This window comes from Gopherus flavomarginatus, chromosome 10 (genome assembly GCF_025201925.1).
Source record: "Gopherus flavomarginatus isolate rGopFla2 chromosome 10, rGopFla2.mat.asm, whole genome shotgun sequence".
NCBI lineage: Eukaryota > Metazoa > Chordata > Testudines > Testudinidae > Gopherus > Gopherus flavomarginatus.
In genome coordinates, this window is record NC_066626.1 from 43,629,720 (window position 1) to 43,652,395 (window position 22,676).

At 39.0% G+C, this 22,676-nt stretch overlaps 1 protein-coding gene across 1 annotated transcript in view; it reads right to left on the reverse strand.

Annotated features, from left to right (window-relative positions):
* The window catches only part of UBR3 (ubiquitin protein ligase E3 component n-recognin 3), a 217,965-nt gene that overhangs the window by 62,731 nt on the left and 132,558 nt on the right, over positions 1-22,676 (reverse strand). Inside the window, exons 26-30 of the mRNA XM_050916261.1 lie at positions 11,088-11,237; positions 10,445-10,578; positions 4,892-5,002; positions 3,053-3,265; positions 2,008-2,144 (exon numbers count right to left, since the gene is read on the reverse strand). Coding sequence (XP_050772218.1) covers positions 2,008-2,144; positions 3,053-3,265; positions 4,892-5,002; positions 10,445-10,578; positions 11,088-11,237 — 745 coding nt within the window. The remainder of the gene's footprint in view (positions 1-2,007; positions 2,145-3,052; positions 3,266-4,891; positions 5,003-10,444; positions 10,579-11,087; positions 11,238-22,676) is intronic.

The following is a 22,676-nucleotide window of genomic DNA, read 5'->3' on the forward strand; positions in this document are numbered from 1 at the left end:
AACTGTTGCCACTAAGCAACCATAACTGGGTTTTGAAAGAAACTGATGCTGATCAAATATTAAATATTAGCATTCGCATTTTAACAAAATCCTTTTGTAACAATATAGGAGTTCATAGCTAAACTGCTTAAATTTTCCTTTTGTTTTTATAACACTCCAAGGGAGAGGTCACCACTCGTAGATCGCAATCGACTGGCCGATCCTGGAGCCTCTGCCAGTTGATTGCAATCCCTGGCCGCTAAAAGTCTGGCAGCACAGCGGGGCTAAGGCAGGCTCCCTGCCTGCCTCGGGCCAACGCTGCTCCCAGAAGTGGCCAACACATCCCTGCATCCTCCCTGGGGGCAGGGGAAGGTGGAAGTAGGGGTCTCCATGTGCTGCTCCTGTCTACAAGCACCACCTCAGCAGCTACCATTGGCTGGGAACAGAGAACTGTGGTCAATGGGAGCTGTGGGGGCAGTGCTTGCAGGCAGGAGCAGCATGCAGCACCATGTGCACCCGTCCCCCTATGGGCCACAGGGGCATGCTGGCCGCTTCCGGGAGCAGCATGGGGCTGGGGCACGCAGGGAGCCTGCTTTAGCCACCGACCGGGAGCCCACTGAGGTAAATGCTCCAACCCCCATCCCTGAGCCCCTTCTCAGAGACAGCACCACATACTCCTTCCTGCACCCTGAACCCCCGGCCCCATCCCTGACCCCCCTCCTGGAGCCAGCACCTCATACCTCCTCCTATACCCCAACACTCTGCCTCAGCCCGGAGCCTCCTCCTGCACCCAAACTCCCTCCCAGAGCTTGTACTCTTCATCCCCTACCACACTCTGAACCCCTTGGCCCCAGCCCAGAGCCTGCAACCCACTGCCCCAGCCCGGTGAAAGTGAGTGAGGATGGGGGACAGCGAGGATGGAGTGAGCAGGGCAGGGCTTTGAGGAAGGGTTGGGTCTCAGGGAAGGGGCAGGGTAGATCCTGGATTGCACTTAAATTCAAAAAGTAATCTTGCACGTAAATAGACCACTGCTCTAAGGGTACAGCTATTCGTCACTGTGTGGAAACCATTACTCTTCTGTCAAACTTCACCGGCTCAGCCACACTAGAGTAGCTTCCTGCCTGTCCAAGAAAAGGTTGCTAGTCCTCATAATAGTATTCACATCATTGCTATTTAACATTTTCCTATTTCTCAAGCAAAAAATAACTAGCTGCAGTACCATAAAAGAAAACTCTGTAATATGGAAGGAAAGAAGATATTATGTTGAATAAGCTAGAACTTAAACGGGCTCTTTGAATAGCAAATTCTATTTTGCTTTAATTGTATCTTTTCCCACACAAGTAAGTCTGTAAGAACAGCACTCTGCAGCCATAACAACTTGTGTTGAGAGCCAGTCAGCGCTTCTATATTAAGTAGAGTCAGGCCCAATCAATACATAATGGGTGACCTATGGGAAGATATGTTGACTATTCAGTAAGCGACACCTCGTTCCTTTGAGTCAGTGCTAAGCTTATGCCCCAACATTGTGGTTGTGTCCCTTGATAATGGAGATGTGGTCCTTCAGAGGATATGCAGAACACAGGTCCTATCTCTCCACCTCATTAGACTAGCTATTCTTAGGAGACACGGGTTAAATAAGGTCCATTCTGACACAGATAGTTCACTTCACACAACTAGTGATGTTATGACAAGTTTCACAATAATGTGTGTTTTTCTTAAAGCTCCAGTTGTTGGAGTTATGTGAATACAGGAATTCAGAATTCATTAAGAAACAAAACAAAAACAAAATAACCCCCCTTCCTAAAATTCTAGCTCTGATTGTCCTAGAGTGAAAAATGTGACCTGAGAGCACCCCACATGTTGAAAAAAACAGAAAATAAAAAGAACCCAACCTTTATTATTATTTTTTAAATCTCATGATTGTTAAACTAATCTTGTGATTTTGGTGGGTTTTACCAATTATTTTTTTGGCCACTATTACTAGTAACAAATGCAAAAGGAACAGTCAAAATAGTTTAATGGACCTACCTAGCTACAGAATACATGAAGAGAAAATCATTGTCTGGTGATCCAGGAGTCTTGCTGTAGTCTGTATATTTCTTCTGGGTAGTACTTTTTATATCTTTCATTACAGATTCCATTTCCTTACTAAGATTGGTTTCAGACTACAAAAAAAGAAAAGGCATTAATAGGTTAATTTACTTATCTGGAGAAAAGCAATATACAATTGCAAAGCTTAACATTGTCATTATAGCTATACACAATAACATTTATGTGTTATATGAAAAATATGTATTAACAGCTGCTATCATACTTTTTTGTCTAGTAGAACAGTATATTCTGAATAGGCAGGGAGATGGACAAAGCAATTTAACTGTTTTGTCTACATAAAGTGCCGAATTTTTAGTCTGTGCTATCCTAAAGTACAGTCAATGGGGCATATGGATTGTGCAACAAGTACATGAAAATAACACGTTTTAAATTGCAATCCTTAGCAAATTGAAGTATTGTTACTCTGAAATACCTTTTAAATAGAGATATTTCTTAAGAGATTGGAAGACTAACATGATTTTACAGATTTAATTACACTGAATGACATTATAAAGCAGCTACATTATGTACGAGTAGATGTAAATTGTTATCTTTGCAAAACAAAGAATCCATACGCTTACGTGTTCTGAATAGACATACTTTAAATAGCTTCCACTTACAAGGGATTCATGTTTTACATTGAAAAAAAAAAATAGTGAGCTTCATGAAATATGATTCAGTTCTATGTAAATTACCAGAATGAACTGAATTAAATAACAAGAAAAATCCATTCAAAAATAAACTTTTAGATTAATAATGTTTTGGTCATAACTCTGTTTTTATTTTTAATAGGTAATGTCATAAAAGTTCTAAACCTTCAAAATGTTTTGATTACATTTAATCCATTAAAAATAGTACAATTTTCCCATACAGAAAGAGGAGGAAAAATGTGGCTTCATAATTTAAATAAGTCACAGAAAGAAATATGAAACAAAGAAAGTTGAAAGATAGAGGCAAATTAACAAGGATCTTTCTGCCTTACACTGATGCTTACTGGGAAAGTTCCCAGCTGTTCTTGAAGCTCTTCCACCTCTTTTATAAGATCTTGCATACTCTTGTTACTATGACATTGCAAAAGGCTTCTTTCCACATTGTTTCCAGGATAACAAGGAAGAACACTGTTTGCAAATTGCCTACAGAGGGGACAGGTAAATTCTCCTTTGTCCACAGAAAAACCCTGGAGGACCTGGTCATTCTGAAAAAATAAAAATAATAAAAAAGTAGATACATATGAACTCAGTGAAGATGACAATTGTGTTCTTTACATTTTATAGACAATGTCTCACAGATAAAAATATAGACCATTTACAAATAAGGGGGGGGAGGGATAGCTCAGTGGTTTGAGCATTGGCCTTCTAAACCCAGGGTTTCAAGTTCAATCCTTGAGGGGGCCACTTAGGGATCTGGGGCAAAAATCAGTACTTGGTCCTGCTAGTGAAGACAGTGGGCTGCACTCGATGACCTTTCAAGGTCACTTCCAGTTCTAGGAGATAGGTATATCTCCAATTATTAAAATTAAACTGAAAACCAAGAATGATAAGAACATGTGCTTAATTTTGTAAGAGCACTCTAATTACTAAGACTGTCTCATGATATCCCCATAATTTACAAGTATTCCAGAATGTCCAAGACAATCCCATAGTTAAGATATCCCACAGTTAAAGGAGAGATATTTCTGCTGTTCCCATATCACAAAAACAGTGACTGCATCATCTCTAACTGACACGCCAATTTGCATGAACAAATTCTAGGTGGGACATGGAGCACTCACCAGAGGACTTCTCCTACTCTGCTTGATTCACGTTATTTCAGGCAGAACAAGGAGTGGTATGACCAGCAACAGAGAACCCTGTGGCATTGCAGAAAGCCTTTCATCACTGGGAAATAGTGGGGCTAGGGTGGGGCGAAGGGGTTAAAATGACTTTTAATGTTTGTTTTTTATGGCTGATTGTTAGCAACTGCCTTAGAGTTTGAAAGTTTTCCTTATTAACTTTATTATCTTCATCTGGCAAAAGGAAAATTTACTTATCAGTAATGGGAAATACCTGAAGTTACTCTCAGGAGAAATACATTCTTGAACTTAGTTCACACTATAGTCCAGAGACCAAGAACCTAGCCCTTGGAGGGCACCATGACAGATGGAATGGCTCAGTTCCTCTCCACTACAATAAATCTCAAGGGACCCTAAAGCAATATGGAAGAAGAGTGTGGAGCTATAGGGGGTAGGAGGGGGAAGCCTCAGAGAGCTTAAGTTACTGTACGGAACTTCCCATTTTCACCTTCACAAAGTGCCTCATCAGATCCTCACTCCTGAGAGCACTGCAGGAATAGTGCTGACTAAGTGTAATTTGAGCTTCAAATAGGTAGTCCTGGTAATGAGACAGTCTCCAGCAAACTGGCAGAATTACCTTTGTAACTAGTCCCTGACTAGTTAGATCAAGTTTGAATAAAAAGTTTTATCCATGAAATGGGAATACAGTTTTCTACCAAATTCTAGACATACAGTATACACACAGCATAATTACAATATTTTTAAACAATGAGATTAATTTGTTCAACTTTTCTTCTTTATATTTGCTTTGGTAGGTCAGCATAATTAGATACAAAGTCAATTTTTCATAAAAATATAAAAAAGAAATAAAAATGTTAAAAGTACACTGTCTGGAAGGTGATCAACAAAGTCTTGCACATCAATGTAGAAAATAAAAAGGACTAAGTCTTGCTTCCATTTAAATTAGTGGTAAGCTCCTATTGACTTCAATGGGACAAAGATCAGGTGCAAACAATACAAGACAGTTTTTGGAATTGCAGATCAACTTACTCTTAATGACTCCATGTAAGATTTATGACAATCTATGTGTAACGTATGACCACAAGTTTGTACATAAACACCTCCTTCCCAGCCTATTGACACTGCTTGCAGACAGGAACTCTTAAAAAATAAAAATAAACGTACATGATGTTATTCAACGGACATTTCCAGCTAAAATGTATACATGTGCTGTTCAATAAATATTTCTTTCACTTTTATAGGGCTTAGTTATAATAATCCTTCCACTATATACCTATTGCTGTGCTTTGCATTGAAAACCGAATTTAAGCTCTTATTAAAGCTATAATACTGCAAACGTTTGCCTTCCAGGATGGTGATAGAATTAGGGAGGAATAAAATGCATATAGAGTTCACATAGATTTTACGGTGTTAGAGCATTCATAGATATACTGAAGGTAAGTGTCACAATATAGTTCTTGCAATTTTATTTCTGAACTTCTAATACACTCCACTCCCCTAAGTTACACATTATTTCAGCACCAAAGCAATCTTTTTTAAAGAATCTCTGGCACTCACTGTATTCAGAGAGCTTTTAAAGTCCACTCTGCTTTAAAACTACAAACTTTTTCCTGCTTCATAAAAGCTGACTCCAATATATTTCATTCAGCATGAGCAATACAATGATGCCATAAGTCTTTGAACATAACATATATCACGTAAATTAATAAAATGTCCACAGTTGCATAATTAAATATCTATCCCACTTTAACTCAATTCAAAAATTTCTATTCTCTTGTTAACTGCTTAACAATACAGTCAGGAATACAGTATAAGATTAAAAAAGGCATTAAGTGGCACAATAATTCAGTGTATCAATTTTTGGGCTGTGGAGATCTGAAGTCAAACCTCAGCCCAGCTCTAAAGCCTAGCATAGGGTGCTAGGATGACGCCAACAAATATTTGGCCACATCAAAAAACTACACCATTTAGTGAATGGTACTCTAACTCAAGAAATGATCAGCTGGAAAAACAGAGAGTTATGATGAGAAACTTTTATAATACATGCATATCTAGTTATAATCAGTTTTATTACTTCTCATTTCATGAGCAACAATTTCAAATCACAAAATTAAAATGCATATATTGCATTTACACAAAAAACTTGTCCTAATAGTGAAGAGAGAACAGTAAAAATGATCAGCAAAAATACCGGTTTTAGCCCTAAGACAGACTTGCCCTGCAATGATTTATAATGGATAATGTAGAAACAACATAGTGGTGGTTTGCTTCTTTTGGTGCTATAACACCTCTTTTTTCCTGAAATTTAGCATATAGGACATTCTTCTATTTTACCTGCTCCAATTTGATCTCTAACATTTTATAGCTCTCCAAGGCCTGAATCTACCACCTTAACCATAATACAGTCTTTCTTCTTCCTGTTGGCTCCCACCTGATTGAGGGAAAGGTTGGGTGGTGAATCAAGTGAGATTATGTAGTCAACTAGGATGAATCCCAGAATACAGTGGCCTCATTCACTGAGAAAACTCATTGTCTGCAGCCAGAGAGATTGGTGTCTGCAGCATTTCTTACATAAATGGGATGGTACATATAGTGAATAAGGCAGGAGACCACAGGAAGGGGAAGGATAATCAAGAGATGTAGATTTTACTGCCAGTTCAACCACAGACCTTCATCAAATAACACACTCTCTGTGCATCAGTTCTCCCAAATGAAATGGTGATACCACATTTTCACCGGTACTGAATAGGAGTTACATTAGGACAATCTCATTAATATTTGTGAGGCAATCAAAAAATGATGACCACCACTGAAACATCTATCAAGAAAAATTCCTGCTTCTGAGCCAGATGTGGATTTTATGCAGTGAATAAGGTACAGGGCCTCACACAAACAAAAAGCTTCTTTAAAGTCCTGCTTCCTCCCACATGCACCTTACTAGATCATGTTCCACAATCTCTCTACCTGTTAAAACTGAAATTCCAATACACTTTCTTATGTGTGCATGTGCAAATCCCTTAGAACAGTGAGAGAGTGCCTAGTCATTGGAAGTCTGCACACAATTGATACATAATGCACGTGAAATGCCACTGGAAAGTTGGCAGATTGTTAGTTTTGTCATATGACAATAATCGGTGTGAGAACACAAAGTAAGATTTTTAAACATTTTTAACTTCAATAAATCAAAACAGAATATTAACCACAACATGTATAAACAACAAAGAACCAATAAATGAACTAGGGATTACCTATCTGCCAAATTTCAAGATTCTAACAGCTTCTAAGGGTCTAGAATTGTGGGTTGGTAATTTCTTTTAAGTTTTCCCACAGTTGAAAAAAAAAAAACTATCTCACTCCCCCCCCCCCCCCCCCCCGCCCGACACACTTTCCATTCTTAAAAATAGCTCGGACATTTTTCCCTGACTGAGCAAATACACCAAAGTTCAGCCAAAAAAGGTAAAACTTCAAGAAAAAACTTTAAATGACCTTCTTTTGCACTGTATAGTATACGGTTTTTTAAACAATGTTTACATTTTTCTTCAAGTGAAAGAGTATGGATCCTATTTTGTATCTTACAATTTTCACAACTAAGTAAAATCAGCCTTTCGTCTCCTGAAACCTTCTGCAATACGTGTCATTACGGAAGGACACCTACCGCTGAGGGCACAGCTGATCAACAAAAGGATTTCTTATTGCTTAGCTCAGCAAAACAAGCCACTCAAGACACTAACAGATGTTTCTGTTTTTATGCCAATAAGAAATTTAAGGATTTGCTCTTTCATGCAGAGACATTTTTAGCACAGTAGTGATCTAGAAACTTGAAAGCAGAAATAACTAATCCAACTAATCTCTGAACTGGAACCAGAGTTTTTTAGAGCAGAAAGTATTAAGGCACTGAGTCATTAAAGTATCTTTTAGATTATTTTACAAACACTCAATGTAGCCTCACAGGAAGGGAGGAATCAGATTGATCATGAAGTCACACTTCCATAAGGTCGACTTAAATAAAATACACTTTTCATCAAATCCCCTGATTATTGTATCATGAGAAAAGCATACAGATATAGATTACATACATTTTTTTAAAACACTTCACTGGGGAATAACTGACCACTAGCAGTTTGAAACACTGCCAAAGACCCCCAGTTATATTAACCAAGTAAACATATACCAAGTTTTGCACTTTGTTAACAGGTTTCCTTTTGACAAAAGTAATATACACCTCTACCCTGATATAACGCAGTCCTCGGGAGCCAAAAAATCTCACCGCCTTATAGGTGAGACCGCGTTAGATCGAGCTGGTCCTGTACAGCTGGACCGGCTTCCCCATTTTTGGGTCTTTTTCTTATATGGGCTATTACCCCCTACTCCTTGTGCTCCAGCTGCTGTGGGGATCCCTGGTCCCTTTAAATCACTGCCGGAGCTCTAGCAGCGGGGCTTGGGTGGGGATCTAAAGGGCCAGGGCTTCCTGCAGCTGCTGGAGCACCAGGCCCTTTAAATCACTGCCCAAGCCCGGCTGCCGGGCTCAGGTGGTGATCTAAAGGGCCTGGGGCTCCACACAAATTCAGATATAATGCGGTAAAGCAGCAGGGCTCAGGTGGCGCTTTAAAGGGCCCAGGGTTCCCTGCTGCTTTACCGCGTTATAGCCGAATTAATGTTATATAGGGTCGCGTTCTATTGGGGTAGAGGTGTATTATTAATCACAAGGTCAAAGTAAGTGCATTACTGTCACTCTTTGGTGAGTATTTATAGCACAAGTATATTATGCTAGAGTTGACTAGAGTGACCAGATGTCCAGATTTTATAGGGACAGTCCCAATTTTTGGGTCTTTTTCTTATATGGGCTATTATCCCCTACTCCTTGTCCCAATTTTTCACACTTGCTGCCTGGTCACCCTAGGGTTGACAAAATAGCATCATGAAATGAAGGGTAACATCTAAATGATATAATGCCAACTCAATGCCAAAAAATTAAAATCAATCTATGGATACTTTTAGTAGAAGATCTGTTTGTTCAGGACAGTTTTCCTGATGGATTTAAACACTTATATAAATAAAAAAAAAAAAAAAATCAAAAATTCACAGCAGACTACTAACCTTCTACTGCAGGGGTCCCCACTGCGGTGCCTGCGGGCACCATGGCACCCACTGGGGCGTCTAAGTGTGCCCGCGTAATGGCCGGAGGACGAGCATCTGCTGAAATGTCGCTGACAAGCAGCGTCATCCAGAAGTGTTGCCGCCGAAACGCCATCAATTTTTGGCGGTATTTTGGCGGTGACGCTTCTGGATGACATTGCTTGTTGGCGGTATTTTGGCGGCGACGCCTATTGACGCTGCTGCTTGTCAGTGGCATTTCAGCAGATGCTCATCCGCCGCTATGGTCCTCCGTGGCTTGTCGTCTGGCGCCTACCAGACAAAAAAGGTTGGGGACCACTGTTCTACTGCATACAAATCAGACAAAATGCCAGAAGTTGGCTGATTTCAGTTTTCTGTTTAGAAACTGATTGTGTTATGAGCACATGATGGGGCTGACAAGTCACATTAGAGTTAAGATGGCAGTGGCTTTTCTGTTTAAAACCAGAATTTCAGTGTTCTAAGCTCCACGTGTCTAGTTAGATCAGTTTGAAAACTGGTATGCCAGCAGAGGACCCAGTGTTTGTGCTGCAAATCTGGGGTCATTTGATCCCAGGATTCAGAGATACGACCCCTCCCCAGCAAATGACCTGTTTTTTTAAATGTTCACCCTTTTACAACACTTTTTGTACAGAGACAAGGATAAAACTATAGGCTGCCTCTACAATAGTTATCACTGGGCTAGCCCTGCTGAGATCTAGTGTTCAGTACGAAGAACCAGATCCAAAGCCTAACAATTAATAAGTTATTAGACACTGGTTTTGGTTTTATGAGGAGGTGAACTGGGCTGCTGGGAGCAATGCACAGAATGTCACAGCAACTGTGTGCAGAACCCAGACTGGAGCTGTGACATAGAGAAAGTATACTCAGTCACATAGGGGAAAGCGCAGTGGGCTGACCATCAGAGAACCATGAGTTCAAGTCTCTTCTTGTTTTGATCCCTGTTAATATTTCAGTGTACTCTTATTAAATCAGGCATTATATCTTTATCCTAGGTAGACAACTACCACTCCTTCATTCTACAGAAAAAAATAACGGAGGATGAAAAAGGTCACTTCTACCAGAACTGGAAATAGAATTGAGGTCTCTACTATGGCAAACCAAGTCTCATTCCCTTAGCCACTCTATCTTTTGAAATGACATCCACTATTCCAATATTGCAAGGATATTGTATGAAAATTTTAGCTTGCAGAGTTTCCACTGACCTATGCAGAATAACCTGCACAAGGAGAACTAGGCCCTAAATTTAAAAACCAAGGAGCTTATCAAATATAAATACTTTACACCATTCTTATTTCAATTAATTTGTAAAAAAACAAAATGCAGAAATAAAATCAGGAAGTCCAATTCTAAATACACTGAGCACAGTTATTATACAACTGGTAATTCAATTCATGTTTTTACACAGCACTTTTAGAGATGACGGTACTACCCTGTATCAATACTTACATCTTTAAAGTACCGCTGTAATGTTGTAAGCCTAACATCATGTACTGCTGCACATGTATCCGAAGGGTATATCTGCTCCTCTTCACTGGTAGGTAGTTTCTTTGGCTCAGTGCTATTGCGACATTGCCCCAAAACTATACATAGAAAAAAGATGAGCAGGGGTAAAATGGACATTGATATATGCCCAATGAAAAAAGACAAATGAAAATTTACCCCAGGAAATTGTAGGTATAACCATATTTGTCAGATAAAAGGTTTTGTTTCGGTCTCTGATGGAGTAAGTACATACATTGTATCCACTGTCTCTGACGGAGTAAGTACATACTTAGTATCCACTGCTAGTTTTTACATTTTTCCTTTAATACCACGATCCTATGCTCCCATCAGGAGGTTTTCCTTTCGGATTATTCAAGAGGATTTGGAGGGTAAAACAGGACAATCCTCTTCCTCATCTCCAGCCCCACAGAAGAGGCCAAGAGTTTAGCTCTTTAAACCTACAGATCTGCATGATGCAAGGACCATCCATATGGAAGCATGTCTCCCTCATCCCCTTGCCCAGGCTCCATGAGGCACCTTAACAGTATGGTTTATGCTGTCAAGGACTCCTGGAACAGTGGCTCTTTCAATAATCCCCTTTTCATACCTGAAGAGGCTTGTAAAAGCACAACTAGTCCTGTAGGTCGATCTTCAGTGGAAGGGCCACTCTGTCCACAAATAACACAATCATACACAGCCTCAGAAACATGCTGTTCTGATGTGGCTATCTCCATAGCAATATCAGCATCTGGCGATTCTAGGAAAAACAGATAAGTTATGGAATAATTAAGATGCAATAAACACCTTGCATATAGATCTGGATAAAATGTCATTAATCCTGTTCCCAGACAGAATATCATTGAAAAACACAGAAGACTACTTACACCTAACCCTGATACTTCAAGCAGAATGGGTGCACATGCAGACTGTAAACTAGAGCCAAAACACTGCTGAAAAGCAAAGACTACTCCCTCACAGAACTGAATGTTCACTTCAAAATTATGAAGAGCCTTAGCTCTGAGATGCTGGGTTCTTCCACCTACTTAGATCCTACATTAAAAACTCTGAAGAGTAGGGATGAAGGGTGATGAGTGTGAATCCATATCTACTGAAACCAGTTAATGGTAAGTAACCTTTTCTTTCTCTAATTAGTGTCAGAATAAATTCTGAAGATCTTGGGAAATCAGCAATAAAAACACTTTAAGGGGTGGAGCTGAGGAGAACTGGTTAAATAAAGGTAACAGGACTGCTCTGTGAAGTGCGTGTACACGCATGAATGCACCTCCAGGTAGCAGCCTTGCATATCTCAGGGACGCAGACATATCCAAGAAGTGCTGAAGAAGTTGCTTTAAAGTCAGTGGGCACTGATAAACCTGCAAGGGCATAACTGACTTGCATAAAAGTTTGACATTCCCCCAGACTGTCTTCACACACCACAAACAAATAAGTAGTTTAGAAAATATTTAAGTTTTTTTCAAGATAATTTGGGGCCTTTTAACATCTAAACTATTCAGTGTGGCTTCCTCCAGTAACAAATGTAATTTAAGGGGAAATATATGTAAATATATGTTCAGATGGAGCTTAGGGAAGACCTAACATAAAAATGTGGGGGTGCAGTCATAAAATCACTTTCTGCTATGCAACACTATGTAAAGAGTGACAGCCATCAGGATCTGGATTTCACAGACTCTCTTAGTGGATATTATTGCTTTTAGGGATGTAGATCAAAGCCTAATTTTAAGCACCTAAATAAAAGACTGATATTCAAAGATGTTCAGGGCATGCAACTCCCACTAACTTCAGTCGGAGTTGCAGGTGCTCAGCACTTCTGAAAGTCAGGCCACTTATTTAGATGCCTAAATATAAAATTAGGAGTCTACTATACCTCCAAGCTCCTAGGTTTGAAAATCTTGCCTGGAGTTTTTATTGATATAGACAGTGAAATCTCTTCTAGTGGTTTGTTGCCAATTTATTAAACTAAATACAGGTGGAATTTCACACACACGTAGAAAAGTATGGCAATTTTTTTTTTAAAGGAACCTTTTGACTGTCAGAAGCCCAGGAAAAAAAAAATCCTTGAACAGGAATATGATACATTGATATGTCCATTAGTTTAAATCTGACTGTGCTTAAGGCCAAAACCACAGAGCCAAAATCTGTCAGAGGCTCAAATGTCTCCTCTAAATAGGAGGACTAAAAATAGAACTGATAATCCTTGCTGGCTTAAAAGTGAAGACTGAGTATCTCCCAGGCAGGCAACCCTATACCAGTTGCTTCAGGGTGTTTGTGATCCACATCTTGCCCTTACAAGATGGGCACAGTTGAAACACAGAGTTTTTCATGGCTAGGGAGATGGATTTACAGAGGGGGAGAGATCTTCACACCTGCTCCAGCCCCTGTATGCAAGCTACAAGGGTCAAAGCAGCATAAAGGGGCCAAAAAGCCCTGGCTGCAACTGTGGGGGAGGATTTCCATGGCAGAGGCACTGTTTATGACAGCTGTAAGGCTGCCTTATATGGATACCATTTCAAGCTGGGAGCAAGAGGCCCATGTTCAGGGAAGGGCAGGATCATGCAGAGCAGTGAAGATTCCATGCAGCGCTGCTGCCCATCAAGCAGCTCCCAGGGTATCCAAGGTCACGTGAAAGCTTCTCAAGGCCCCAAAGCAGCCCATATTGGGAGGGCACAAAGGTGACTTAAAGCCACTTCAGTCAGCCCCTGGGCAGCTAGTTTTGTACTGAGCCTCTTAGATATGTAGCACCCAGGGCCAGCTCTAGGCACCAGCAAACCAAACACGTGCTTGGGGTGGCACATTTTCAGGGGCAGCATTCTGGCCATCTTTTTTTTTTTTTGCCACGGGGGAGCAGCACCCACACCTTGTGGCTGAGCCGGGCGGGCTCCGAGTGGGGGACACTCTGGCTGGGGGGCACCCCACGGGGCGCACGGAGCCACCTGCAGGTGACGCAGGGCGGCCGCCCCCCAGCACCGCAGTCAGGGCTGGGTGAAGCGGCCTGAACTGCCCAGGGACTGCGGCAGGGTGGCCAGAAGCAGCAGCAGCAGCGGGGCCATAAAGGGCGGGGAGCTTCCATGCAGGGCCCGCATCCCACTCTCTGGGGCTCCGCTCCCTCTGAGGCTGCCCTGCCCCGGCTCCTCAGCCCCCTGCTGGGGCAGTCCCCCAGGCTCTGCCCTCCCGGGTCCCGGCCGGTCCTGGAGGTGGGAGCGCCGGCTGGAGGGGCCCTAGGCTGAGCCACGACCTGGGAGCCTCACTGCTTACGCCAGCGCTGGACTAGCTGGAGGCGAGGGGGCAGTGGGCGGAGTCAGCACTGGTGGGGGGGGGAGCCCAGGGCTGGGGCGGCAGGGGGAGCGACTGGCGGGGGAAGAGAAAGAGACCAGGCCTGGGGCGGCAGGGGGCACTGGTGAGTGGCATGAGAGCCCAGGGCTGGGGTTGGGGGCAGCCAAAAATTTTTTTGCTTGGGGCGGCAAAAGACCTAGAGCCGGCCCTGGCAGTACTGAATCTCACCCAGGGACTCTAAATGAAAGCAAAGAACAGCTGGACCCAATGACATCAACAGGACTGTGACAACAGTGCACCTCCAACTCCAACATTTTAGTAAATTAACAACTAACTCTACACAAACAAGAGCTGGAGTTTTGAGATTGGAAAATAAAAATAGCCAAACGTAACAGCAGGAGAAGCAGAGAGAATTCTGAACTCATTTCTCCATAGACTGGAAAGAAAAAAAAAAAAAGAAAAGTCTTGAGGAAACAGCATCTTAACATCTTGCTCTGAGCGTTTACCACTGCACAAAAGCATGAATGTGGCTCCAATAGTTATTAATCTTCTAGAGGGCTCAAACTTCATTGTAAAGGGCTCACATACACCCAAAAGAGCAAACTTGTATTGACACTATTTGAAGGACAGCATGAAGGTCTTCCTTAAACTGATCAAATTTGCAAAAACACGGTTATGAATTGTTTCAAAAAATCTTAAAGCTAAAACTAACATGGACTTTAATCTTCTTAATTGAAATATGGAATTGCTGATCTAGTCATTATACAACAAAATTATTTACATCATGAAGAAAAAAGCATTTTTACTGAGTGTTGATGAGATTTTCAGTAAGTAAAAACCTGGCTGCTGCCTTGGTTTTCCTTGTATATCTCTGGAACTCAAATGGAGGCCTGATGATTATTCTAACCTGCCTTCCCTCACCCTCAGTAACATCAAGTCCTTTCGCTGATCGCAGACTGAACAGAACTATTTTCAGAGTTTAACAATATCCTCAGTGGCCTACAGAGTATGGTGGATCCGTGTAACAGAAAGTGAAACAGGCATATCTGCAAAAATTATAAGCCACATTTTTCAAGAGATATTGCTTAAAAACAAATGTTTATTATTTAAATGTGCTCCAAAGACAGTGATCCATCCATCATCAAGCAATAAACAAAAACAAAACTGCCCTTTTGTATTCTAAGTATTAGCGCAGGCCACTCAACTGAAATGTCTGAAGTATGACAGTGGTCACAAATAGTGTCTATTATAGTAAAGGTTGCAAGACATTTTTGACCATAACTGTTTTCATTTGCTCAGATTTGGACTGCATTTTCCATGCTTAGTCTCTTCCCACAGATAATGGTGGATGTTTGAAGTCATTTTTGAGTTATGGTTAACTAAAACCAAACCAAAATACAACACACTTTTTCATTGTAAAAGAAAAGTTAACCATTCAGCAAAAACAGCTGAATATGAAGTTGATAGTTGGCTTGTGCTTTGAGTAAGGTTTAAAAACATGTTTTTAAACGTAAGTATTTATAAAAATTTAAAAATAGCATATTGATCATGCTTTCATATAGAATTCTATTCTATAAAGGTTCTGGGGTTCCTATATCATGCTCAATGCTATAGTATCTGAGCCTTCCAGCAGTGCAACTAACATCTGCAACATGCTTGTTCTCTCATTTTCTTGCCAGTAGAAGGAATCACGAGCAGTGCAGTGCTTTTTCTTTTTTAGAATATATTATAACGTACACACACACTCACAACACAAACATTTACAGATTTCTATGTTTGTTAGCGAAATTAAGGTCATAGAAGAGTGCCTTGAACATAGAGTAGAAGGTAGTGAGGTTTGTGATGGTCATAAGTTCCTGTGGTCAAACTGATGTTAATGATATGGTCATACGGGTAAAGAATAGGTAGAGTTGTGTGTCATCTGCATATTGCTGGCAGTATGTCAGTTAGTCCGTGTCAGTTCACTTAATGGATGCATGCAGATGTTGAACAGGACTGGAGAGAGAATTAATACCTGTGGGACTCCGTAAATTAGGGGCCCAGCTGTGAAGGTGTAATTTCCCATCACTGCTCATTGGGTGCATCCCTCCAAGATGCACTCAAACTATTTTTGCCCAGGACCAGTCTCCTCTCTCAAGTGAGAAAATTCACAACTTGTAAATACAGAATGACAGTGAAGTTTACATATCTTGCTTTAGGCACATACATTTCAAAATACCAGTATTCAGAATAGGATTGCTTATAAGTGTAAACAGCAATAAAAGCATTTTCATTACAAAGGCTTTCTAATAGCACTAAAATCAGTACAAGTTGCAGGATGAAAAATATCATTTCCAAAATGATATTATTTTAATAGGTACTCATTCCACAATAATTCATTTTAATGTCAAATGAAAATGATAACCTTCAATATTTATATTCTTGAACACAGCAGTTCCACCTGAGGTGTTTATATTCATTTGGCTGAACCATTTCTCCAGCAGCGAAAATAATGATAAAAATTATATTTAGTCTAGTCACATAATGCAATAATTGAAATCACTGTTAAAATTATCAAATAACCTCTCTGTTCATTTGTAAATTATGCCCCCAGTTTTATTGATTTCCAAGATGGTTTTTTTCCCTTCATCTTTTTGATGGATGTAACATGAAAGTTTCTGAAGTACAAAAGGAAGGCTCAGGATTCCCTCCTGTATTCCTTCAGTGCTGAAACGATTTTTGTACTACTTTTTTTTAAACTTAAATATCTGGATGTCCTTGCTGGAAAAATATAAATTTCCATAGACGACAGACTTGGAAGTTATTGAGAAGATTATATATTTGTTTAGATCACAAATAGATATAATAATATTCAATATCTGGTTATTTGTTTCTTTAAAAGGGACTGTTAGAGTGAAGACTTTTTGCAGTATGCAATAATATTTACTTCATACAACAGATGGACCTTCTTGATATGATTTGGGATATCATATAAAATTATCAACAAACATGGAGGTAACCGCTTTCCTCCACGAAATCTGAGGATATGATAATCCTGCAAACAGCAGTTTTATTTTAGAACTTTGCTAAAGGAAGTAGTGAAAATAGTACACCCATAAGTGAAATCACAACACTGTCAGTCAGCTACACACCACCCTAGGAAACAGACTAGCACATTCAGAACTGGTGTTTATTGTCATAATACCCAATATACCAATTCATAAGTCAGATATTTATCAAATGCCCATAAAGAGTGTGGTGTGAAAGGTAGCTCACTTTATACATTTATCTCTAATTTATACAAAAAATGGTATGAACATTTCCAAGTCTAAATGCAGTTTAAAACGCCTAGCGTATAAAAACAAATCATTAGCTATCACAAAAGGAAGATATTTTAAGTTGTTGGGAGCTAAACTTACAACGGGAAAGGAGGCTATAATATGCTGATTATTAATTTGTATGTGCACTTAATGAATACCGTTGCAATATGATTTTTCCATATATTAGCAAAGAGCTAAATCAGTTTATGAAAAATAGTTTCCTTGCAATCTTTATTAGCCTATAGCTATTAAAATTGTACAAACATTTATCACCATCTAGTGGCAGCCTGATGAACAGTAAATGAAAAGCAAACATATAAATTGCAAATATTTTTTCCCCACTCTGAAATTCAAAGTACTCCATTATACATTAGCTATCAGAGAAAGTGTGTGACATCTGTTATCATGGGGGGAAACAGCAACACTAAAGTTACTTTTAATTTTCAATATTTTTGTGCCATTCTAAACAATGGCTGACTGGCCAGGGCTTTCGGGTTGTTTTAGACTCTTTTTGTTGTTTTTTACAACATCCTCTATCTCCAAAAGCCAGAGCTGTGTGGAAGGGAAATAAAGGAAGTGTTTCTGTTCTTTCAATACTGCCAGCTTTAAATAAAATATTGCTTTCAATACAGCATGGTGTGCACATCAATTCAATATCCTTTCACAAGGAGGTGGAACACTAACACTGCAAAAAAAACAAACCTCATATCGCTTACATATATCAACTATTAATTGGCACATCCCAGATGTAACCTATATTTTTCACAGCTCTTGTATATTGTGTGCTACCAATCTTTGTGTTAGTTTGGTATAAGGAGGTTTTTTGCCTTTTCAGCTAATACTTTTCAAGATACTTATTGCATTCTGCTTGTCAGTCGTGATGACAGATGCAATTTCTATTGCCCTAGTTTCTGAGAAATGGTCAGCCTTGTCTCTTAATTTTTAAATATTCCAGTGATTTAAAACCACATAAGGCTATCTAACATGAGAGCATTTTTGCCTTTTACTTCCTTCAAAGTTCTCATTTACCTAACAAGCAATTTTTAATATAAATAGGAAATTAAAATAGCTTAAATTTAGCAGTATTTGTTCAACAATTTACAGCAATATACTGTTGTCATAAACATACAGCTAAGGGTAGCATAAAATCTCTCTTTACCCTGTAACAAGTTAATTCCAGAGGAATTAGCCTCTTAGCTGTATGTTTATGACAGTTTATGACAACTGTAACTCAAAAAAAAAGTTACGCATTTGATTTATTCAGACTCTGCTTCCCTCCAATTAGCACAAAAATCAGCCAGATCTATTAGTGCACCATTTGGATGTCAGGGTTTAGGAAGATTGTTGAAAAATGCATATATTTGCACATTGCATAAACATAAAAATATTTTACTCCAGGGTTCACTTGTTTTACAGTTGCTTGCAGGGATAAGTGTCAATATCTGGTACTTGTATCCACACTATGATACTCTATTTCTCAATAAAAATTGTCTTTAAAAAATGAAAATAAAACTAGCATAAATTTTAAAAGTAAAATATAGATACTACTTGAAAAACATTTCAGAGCCACAGTTTCAAGACACAGTGATGTGTGCCAACATTGCTTCTTACTTCCTTGTTGCATATGGGGAATAGGATCAAAAACACATTGGCCTGGATTTAACAATGCAAATGATCAAAAGTAAAACTTACTCCATAAACTTTTAGATGTGATACAGGGCTCTTTCAGCCACTATTTAAAAAAAAATATATATTAAATGGGGCTAGATCTTTGAATCCAAAAGACTACTTACTATTCAAATAAGAAGGCAATTTCCTGACTGTCAGTGAAGGAAAAACGAGTGAGGATACAAAACCTCAATAGTAATCATTAAATCAAGACAAGATTTTTGTTTAAACAGACAAGACCATACTTAAGATTGCTGGTTCAGGCTAAATTAAATGGTCCCACTTAGCCTCTGAGCTGAAGCCAAGTTTTCTGCTAAGAAAGCATCATCTATATAAGCTCCACACGTTGTACTTATGGTTTCTGAGACTGTACTGTCGAAGAACAAAATTCACAAATACTGTTCCATTAGCTTAAAACTCCAAAGTCAGAATTAACCCAAGTTACACATATTTACATTTGAAGAAAAGACAGGTGTATTTATTGGTGACACAGTAGTTGCAGGTAATTAAGCATGTCTTTTCCAGTTAACTAACGAGATAAAGTAGTTTTGGGTCTATGCCAGAAGGACATTTTTTAAAGTATACCATCAACTTCTGGCTTTACAATACTGTTACAAGATGACAGTATGGTAACAAACCTGGGATAACAATCTTAAAATAAAATACAATAGGGAAGAGGAAAGTGTACCTTGTTTGGTAGAAAGAAGGGTTAGAAGAATATTCTGAGGGGGATTAGGAGAACTGAAAGGATTTTGGCAGTTTGGAAGAGTAGATTCAGGCTGTGGTTTATATCACAGAGTAGAGTTTTGCAACAGGAAAGAGGATGGGCACAGGGTGCATGACAGATCAGAATGCTGAAGGTGAACTGAAAGAAGCCACATCACTAACAGTGAGGGAGGTGTAGGATGCCTGGCAATAAGTGAGGTGCCTATTCCTATGTTCCGTCTTGCCCCAGCCTTCCAGTTTCCCCCCTCCTCTCTATTGAGCAACCCACCCTCTCACTACCTTAACTCTAATCACATGCTCCCAGCTGAACTTGTGCGGAGTCCAGACAACCACGTTTCTCATTCAAGACACTGGAGATGGATAGAGATTCCTCCTCAAAACACGTTACTAGTACGTCTTATGAATGTGCAGTAAGGACTGTGGCAATCAAATGGTTCAGAAATACTTGGATTTCAGTTATCCATTTTGGGTTTCACTTGGAGGTTGTTCACTTAAATACAATAAAACTCAGGGTTTTACTACAGATGGAATTTATATGCAAGTTTAATATTCAGTATACTTTTTGACACCATACTTATTTGTTTTAATGTATAAATAGTGAAAATAATAATGCAGAAATGTCTTGTGTAGTCTGTCACGAGTTATTCATGCCTTGTTAGACATTGATAATATTTTTTTAATAGAATATTCAATTGACTTGACTGGTTTCTCTCTTCAGTATGTAGGTAATTTTATTTTAATTCTACCAGTTATGTTCTCTTTTCCTTCCTATCATTTTTTAGCTGTACTTGAGGAGTTGAAGATCATTAGTGAGTCAGATGGGATCCAGGTAATTCGTTCCTCCTTCCATGAAACCACAGTTATATAACTTCACAAGGCTTATACTGTACATTGAATAATGGTTTGGTTATTTCCTTGTAGTAGTAGCTACTCCTGTTGAAGTGAATTGATGAACTGTATATTCACTGACAATATTTTGTTAAAGTTTTAAGTAGTTATTTGTTTGGAGTTTTTGTTGAAGCACTATGCCTCCTTACCCAAATCTTTTATATTAGTCAATGATTGTAAAGTGCTGTAAAGAAGAAATATATTCAGAATCTTAGCAATTAATAAATTTAAAAATATGTGAAATGACATTTTCTAGCTTCTAGGATGGTATTAAAACAATGATGGTTTTATAAAAAGCAAGTAGTCAAAGAATAATTTGCAGATCTGCAAATTATTCTTAATGTTCATCATCATTTTCTTTGGATGTCTTAATATATTAAACATAACATATCTCCTATTACAATCAACAAGACTTCATTGAAACAAGGTAAGCTGTACCAAATTAACTGAAATACACAGTCAAGGACATAAAGTAATTTAACTTTGTAAGCCATTGTTTCTTTCTCATATAGCAAATTGCATTTTTAACCCACTAGTGAAAACATCTGCTCCAGGGTTTGAATCATTCACCAACTAGAATGGCACTGGCTGCACATATCAAGAAGAAAATACGGTTAGTTTGTTTAGGGGCAATTTTCTCTTTCTGAGCAAAGGAAATTTTTGCAAGCCATTTGCAATGAGATACTGGTGTCAAGTCCTAAGACAGTTTACTCTTCCTCCTTTTGAAAAGCATTTTTTAACAACTGCCAGCAAGGAAAAACAATGATTTAAGGGGAAAAAATTGGATTATAAATAAATTGCTTCTCACCTCCAAGCTGTTTAAAGGGGCTTCTGCATCCTATCCTGAATATGAAAAAATATATTTATGTCCTAACCAGACAAAAATAAAAATATTTCTCCCACAGGACAGAAAGGAATCTTGTCTTGAATTCTGCATGTATAGGCAAGACAGCATTGTTCTCTGTAGCACTCCAGTGCTGAATTCTATGGCAAACTGGACATTTTGCAGTAGCGTCAAGTAAATTTAAAAAAAACCAAATACTTTATATTCAATACAACAAATAAATACAAACTATAGAATAGGATAAAGAAGAACAAATAAGCAGAGCAAGGAGAAAAGAAATAAAACCTTAGGTGCTCACCAAATTTCACCTCTGATCATAACTAGGTCATAAATTCTTTAGAGAAGGCATCTGTGACATGAAGCTCCTAGCACACCCTAATACTTTATAACTTATAAAATTAAGTTACATATTCCTTGTTTTGTTTTTAAATTAAAGTGCTATGTAAACCTCCATGTTTTCAGTTTGCATCAGCTTTTTTCAAAACATATACGCACTGTAGTAGTTGCTGATGAAATGCTGGAGGTCTTGGCAGCTGTGAAGGTGACATTTAAGGATTTTAACACCCAGGAGGGAAACTGTCTGAAGCAGGAACCAACCTAGAGGTGATTGTGCTTTTGGCAATTGACAAGAAATGCATCTCACTCCTACTCTCCTTCTAGTGCAAGGTCAGAGATTATATTTGTGTTCGTACTTGATCACGCAGCTCCCTAGGCCAGCAACCTTTGACAGGAACTTACTGCCTCCGCTGCAATCAACAGTCATCAATAAGCATATTAGCTAGATGTTTTTGCAAAAATGAGCATCAGTGAAGTAGCTAAAAATGGCTGATTAAACTAAACAGTGCAAACATCTCAGAGCTTTTGGATTCAGGCTGTCTTCAGCCTCAGGCAGACAACACAGCAGCAGTTTACATTTGGTTCACATTTAGAAATGTAAATAGCTAGAAATGTAATTAAGGGCAAAAAATTAATTTAGAGGAAGTTTAGGTTATAGATTCTGAGACAAATTCCAGGACTGCAGTATCATGGACCTGTGTACAGATCAATCTCATAGAATACTAAAATCCAGTCCTGGTAATTAAAAAGGTTAGCCTTTAACCATATTAATTTAATATAGCCTTAGCCACGTTTTCTGTTGTCATGGTAAAGTTTTTCAATTTTTGGAAAGGATGAAAACTGCTCTCTTGTCAGAAAGTAATTCAGAATGGAAAAAAAATCAATGTTTTTAAAATCTCATAAATAAACGGCATCAGGAACTTCTGTGTTTTGACTGATCTAATACAGTCATGATTCTATCCTTGCACACTACTAGTTGGGAATCCTTTTGTTTACTGAAGCACGCTATCACTGACACCAAAACATGTAACGTACTGTTCAGTCAAAAGGCAGGTACATCTCTTCTTCTCTCCTCCCCTCTGTCCACAGTTCTCTAGTAGATGTTTTATTGTTCTCCCTACTCCTTTCAATCTCATTCACTCTG